At 34.7% G+C, this 6,196-nt stretch overlaps 1 protein-coding gene across 1 annotated transcript; it reads right to left on the reverse strand.

The window, feature by feature from the left end:
• Nucleotides 1-2,374: 2,374 nt before the first annotated feature.
• Nucleotides 2,375-3,315, reverse strand: LOC132169428 (agamous-like MADS-box protein AGL61). The gene is made up of 2 exons (XM_059580463.1): nt 3,239-3,315; nt 2,375-2,876 (listed from the first exon to the last, which is right to left on the reverse strand). Exons 1-2 carry the CDS (start codon nt 3,313-3,315, stop codon nt 2,375-2,377), a joined length of 579 nt encoding a protein of 192 aa, XP_059436446.1.
• Nucleotides 3,316-6,196: the final 2,881 nt, after the last annotated feature.

Raw genomic sequence — 6,196 nt, forward strand, 5'->3', positions numbered from 1 at the left:
AGAATGATAATAAATGACTTAATAATATTAAAGAAAACATATGAGAAATAACACTTGATAGTACTTATTAGAGTAGGATGGAGGAAATTTCTTCCAAACTAGTTTGGAATAAATGTATGTCCGTTTAAAACTACAAGATAATGCACGCAAAAAGCCTTACGTTTTATTATATTTTTAAGAGAAATGGTATGGGTCAATAAGTTCGCTCATATTTAGCCCATATTTTCCTACAAATTAAATAGATCAACCATTAAATTTATGGGGTCCACATAAGTTTACAATCTAATGATTACTTTGTAAGATGAAATTGACTAAATATTAAAAAAAATATTGACCCCTAACATTTATCTATTTTTAATATTTATAAAGAAAAACAAACAGCTTATAAGGTTTATAGTATATAAGTGATTCAGCATATTCATGTCAAATGATTCTTACATTGCAAAGGGTAAGGCACTATGGTGTATGTTATTACAAGAAATTTGGTTTTTGACGACGACAAAAAGTCGTTTTTAAAAGTCTCAATGTTGTCATGAATAACTTTTAGCGACGACAAGTTGTTGCTTTGTCATGAAAGGTTATTAACGACAACTTTAATGTCGTTGGTAATATTTTCTTATGATCCCACTTCTATACATGCAGCATTAAAACCAATGAGGTTGAGCTTCTTTTCGCCTTCCAATTTGTTCACCTTCTAAAAACGATTTGGTTTACTTAGAGCATTTACAATGAAAGAGCCAAATACTACTTTTATCTAAAATGACTCTTCAAATTTGTAAAAAAAACCCTACATTCGATTAGCCAAAAAAAAAAAAAAAAACAGAAGCAAAATGGATATTTGATTGGAAGAGTACAAAAAAAAAAAAAAAGCTAAATGTAGCAACACTTTTCAAGAGAGTTATTTTATTTTTTATTGTTTCTCTCATCTGTTTTCTCCCAAATCTTTTCAAAATTAAACTAAACTAGATAAAAGTGGTGATTGGTTGGTTGGTTGGTTGTTTTTGGTGTTTTTTTTTTCATGGAAATGGTTTTTTGAATTAAAATTAATAAAAAAAATTAAAAATAAAAGATTATTTTCATAGAATAGATAGAAATATAGCTAATTGAATGTAGAGGAATTTAAAAATCCATTAGCTAAACTAGATAAAAAGTGAGTATTGAGAAGCCAATTTGCATAAAAATCTGGCTATCCCATTGTGAATGCTCTTACCCTACGTGTTTAATGATTCAAATTTAATTTTTAGCTTTTTCATGAAAAAGAGAGATGGGTAATGATTTTTTTTTAAAAAAAATGATTTAGGTTTCGTAAAATGTACGTAGTGATTAAACTATAAAGCAATATTAAGGATGCATCTCATGAAATAATAAAATGATTGAATTATCAATTCAATAATCCATCTTGAAAATCATAAGAGAAATTTCCTGGGTTACGACTTAGTAAATCATTTATTTGAAGGTATACCTATACCTCCTGAACGATCTTCCTTTAGTTTAATGTGACATCTATATATCAACAATTCTTAGACATATTACAAGATATAAATTAAATAATTAAAGCTATATCTTCTTATTATTTTAATAGTTTAAGATATATAAGTGATTATTTAACATGATATCAGAGCCAAAAAATTTTGAGTTCGAACATTGATTTCGTCATTCACTTCTTATTTTAATTAAATATTTCACGTGTTGGGCCTCAATTATTAAATGAGAATTTGAGCTGACACGTGAGGGGGAGTATTAGAACATAAATTAAATGATTAAACTTATATCTTCCTATCACTACACGAAGGAGCTGATAGCCGGACTCTTGACAGTGGTGGTCAGGTACCGCGTGTAGAGTACCTTAAAGTAGAAAGTATTCAATGGCTTTATATATTAACTCTAATTTACTTTGACGGCTTATTTAGACAAGATTTTGTGAGATTATGGTATTGATAGCAATAATTACAAATAATAAGTTTTTTCCTTCATGGTTAACGCAAGAGATGAAACTAGGGTGTGACTTTGGTATGATAATTCATCTACAATAATTATAAGCACATGAAATTCGGCTCCTCTCGGTTCTCTGGTTCCGTTCCTGCTAATACACGCTTAATTTTTTTATTTTTTTTTTGGAAATTTTCAACTCCAAACCCCTAGATATAAGTTAAAAAAAAAAAGCATAAGAATCATTCTTCTAATTAAGTAATCCTCAACCGGGTAGAATTATTCAGAAATGCACCCTTCCAAGATCATAGGCAGGAGGAAAGGCGGCAGAAGAAGCATTTCCACACGCATCAACCTTAAACAGATGGAAACCCTGGGCACCATTCCCTGCAGGAATAATGGAAGAAGACGAAGAAGAAGAAGAAGAAGAGGCCCCAAGTCTCTTCTACATGATTTTGTTATACAAGATCTTGTGGAGCTCTTCAAGTGACTTCACCATTTGGCTGAGCTCCTCCACGCTAAGCTCCTCAACCGGAGCCTCCCACCAGCCCGGCTGGCTTCCCCTCGCCTTCGCCAGCCTCTGCAGCGCCTTTCCTTGATCCTTCTCCGCTTCTAGCCGCCACACAAGCTCACAGTACTGCTGGTTGAGCTCGTTGATTCTCACCCGCCGGTGAGCCTCCACAAGGGGATGAGAACCATCGCCTTTCTGCGGCGGGTTTCTCTTTGAAAACCGGTTGCTCACTGACTCCATCGAAGGATGAGCAAACACGAACGGCTTCCCGGCCGGCGAAAAAACTACAACACTAATCTCAGCACCACATAGGGTTACCAACTCACAAGCCATTTTGTAGATCCCAGATCTTCGTTTGGAGAAAGTGATAAGGCGATCATCACCATTCTCTATCCTCTTCATCTCAATCTTTTGTCGCCCTCTTGTCCTCTTCCCCCTTCCATGATTAACACAAAGGAGATAATTATTATTATTATTATTATTATTATTATTATGATTATTATTGCCTGCGTTCTTTGGCTTCAAATGATTTTCTTGGATGTATATATATATATAGATGGGATGCACCACGCGATGTATATATATTATATGGTAATGCATGCATGCATGAAGAACAAAATTCTTGTGTTTGCTGTTTATTAATTATGTCACGTTGTTATATATTGATTAACATTCTGTCTTAGTCCATGGAAGGACTGGTGTCTATGAATGTATTTATAGCTTACAGAGTCATATTTTTTGTATTTTTCCTTCTTGATCGGAGCTCATGAATCAAATGTACATCTTTCTATAATTGACGGCACACGTAGGCTTTGCAAGCCATCTTCCAACTTTTTAGCCAGGCTTTGCAAGCCATCTACCAACTTTTTAGCCATCGTGTATATATATATTTCCTTTTTTCTTGAGTCCTTGGCATATCGTGATTTCAGTGTTTCTTAAAAACACGCTACAAAAATTTGGTAAAATAGTGAGACGTGGAATGTGACATTTTAAGCCTAAAAAACATCTCTATTTAATTAGGGACGTTCAAACTTCGAATAGTGGCATTTTGCAAATATATGTCTTTAAACATAGTGACTGGAATAAAAACGCAAGAGTTTTTAAACATGTTGTTTGGGTCTCACTAACGAGTGTGTACATGTGGTTTGGGGCCTCACTAACGAGCGTGTACTAAGGTAAGAATTCGACTCTTGAAATAAAAATCTTTAATCCTATTAATATTAGGGGTGAAAAGGCAGGCAGTTAATAATCACCTGCTAACCGTTAAAAGCTAACCGTTTTTGTAGGCGGTTAGGAAAAACCGCTAACCGCCTAGGCGGTTACGGTTAGGGGTTAGCGGTTCTATCTATCTATCTATATATATATAAATGATGTCATATGTAGTGGGGTATTATCATATTACTATATAAAGGACGTGGTTTTGATTTTTTTTTTTTTTAATAAAAAAATTGAACTTTTTAATTTTTTTTTTTTAAAAAGCGGTTAGCAGTTATTAAGATTATTAATCACTAACTGCCGACCGCATAGGCAACTAGCGGAGGCCATTAGTGAATTTTACTAACCGCATAAGCGGTTAGTAAATCCAAGAGGCACAAAGTTCGAGGAAATTACCCTCTCAAACGGTAGTAAATCCAAGAGAAAATGCAAGTGCAATCGTTTTGAGCAGTGGTAAAGATGTTGAGATTCCAGTAAAGGCAGCCCCTGCATTGTCGAAGCAAGAAAAGGAGAAAAACGTCGTTGCAGACAGGAACGTTCCCAATGACGATGACATACCTAAGCGTAAGTTTCCGCCTCTTTCTGATTATAAACCAGTACCTCCTTTTCCTCAGGCTTAGGTTCTCATCTTAGTAAAGATTGTAGCGTCCTAGATTTTTAAAGTCTTATTTTAGAGATATTTATTTGATAATATATTATTCATTAGGTAATGATATTTCTTTTGAGGTGGAGATATTTATTGATAATATTAGGTAATAATATTTATTCTTGAGGAATTTATTAGATCTTATGAATATTATTGGAATGAATATTGATTTGAGGTTATTATATTATGATGTTGATTATTTTATTGGGAGATTTAAGAGTTATGATAATTGATGATTGATTGATATAATTTAGAGTATGATTGTAATAATCGGTGATTAATTTTATGAGTGAGGAATTTGTGGGATTCAGATTTTTAAGGGAAATTAGGTGAAAATAGTATTGGAGATTTTATCCTTGGTGCCCTATCTGTAATCTAGAAGTGGAGTCCACAATCCATATACTATGGAGCTGTAGTTCAGCACAAGACGTATGGTGTGTCAGTGATCGCATTTTCCAAAAGAGAAGCAATGTGGAAGGGGGATTTCGTGAACTGGCTGAATACTTCCTAGAGCAAAAGGTGGAGGACTGTTTAGAAAAATTTGCGCTGATTGCTAGGAACATATGGTTCAGGCGGAATAAACGGGTTCATGAAGGGTTATTTACACACCCTACTGAAATCGCAAATTGTGCTTCTCGCTCGTTACAGGAATTCAAACACGCAGCTGCTGGAGATGTTAGAGAAGTTTCGCTTGGCCAAGATCTAATAATGAAATGGGGAAAACCGCCGGTGGGTTATGTCAAGGCAAACTGTGATGCGGCAATAGATGGCAAAAATGGCAGAATGGGACTCGGTGTCGTTATACGAGATCACGATGGAATTGTTAGAGCAGCTCGAAGCATTACAAAATTGGGTTTCTTGGACCCAACATCTGCAGAAATTCTGGCCATGCTTCAAGGAGCGATGTTGTGCAAAGAACTGGATTTCAAGAACGTTATCTTGGAAGGAGATGCTCAGGTGGTGATCTCGGCACTGTAGAACAACGACAAATTGGATTGTAGATGGGGTCAACTCATTGCTGATGTGCGAACTACTCTCCAATACACCCAAACCTGGATTGTTGGCCATGTTCGTCGGGAAAGAAATAAAGCGGCACATGGTTTGGCTCAAGCAGCCTCCCACAATGTTATAGATAAAACTTGGATGATGTCCATCCCAGAGTGCATTTGTGACATTGTAATGACAGAGATTAGTCTCTAGTCTTGTTATTCCGTATAAATGAGAATCTACGAATCATTTGCAAAAAAAAAAAAAAAGTATTGGAGATTTTATTAGATTTGTTTTTAATAAATTGTAGTGTTTGCCTTGGTGACCGTGTTGTATTGTAGTGGGAAAGAGAGAATTTCTTCTTTTTTTCCTTCTCACGTACAACCCCATTATTTTTTTCTTTTCTTTTGTTTTTCTTTCCTCCCTCTTGCCTATTTAAGTCACTCTTTCTTGCCTCAACCGAACCAGAGAAGAGGGAGAGTGAGAGATTGAGATAAGTCAGAGAAAGGAGATTGAGAGGAAGAAAGAAAGAGAGTTCGGCGAGAGAGAGAGAGAGAGAGTTAGTGATTGGGAAATTTTGATTAAAGATTAACTGCAGCATGAATGAGTTTTAAGAAGTAATTACCTTTGATGATTCATTCTTGTAACCCACTGTAAGTACTCTTACTTACTGAGTATGATATTGATATTTAATAATATAGATCTTTATATTTTTATTAAATATCTGGCTTTTTGATATAATTGCTTCAACAGTGATTTATATTATCATAAATCAATTGACTAATTACTTTACAGTTTTTTTGTAGTGCTTGCAAGAATGGAAAGTTAAGGTAATTATGCAGTTGTGATTAGAGATTCATATTGAGATGTACAGAGATTCCAAGTTGGTTAAGTTTTGTCTAGAGTTT

The sequence above is a fragment of the Corylus avellana genome, chromosome ca2 (genome assembly GCF_901000735.1).
Source record: "Corylus avellana chromosome ca2, CavTom2PMs-1.0".
NCBI lineage: Eukaryota > Viridiplantae > Streptophyta > Magnoliopsida > Fagales > Betulaceae > Corylus > Corylus avellana.

Excerpts from the sequence above, each read along its gene's own strand:
- LOC132169428 (XM_059580463.1), bottom strand. The coding sequence starts at position 3,315 with ATGGCTAAAAAGTTGGTAGATGGCTTGCAAAGCCTGGCTAAAAAGTTG. Across the intron at positions 2,877-3,238 it reads TTGCAAAGCCTACGTGTGCC|GGGGAAGAGGACAAGAGGGC; the intron begins GTCAATTATAGA and ends TAATCATGGAAG.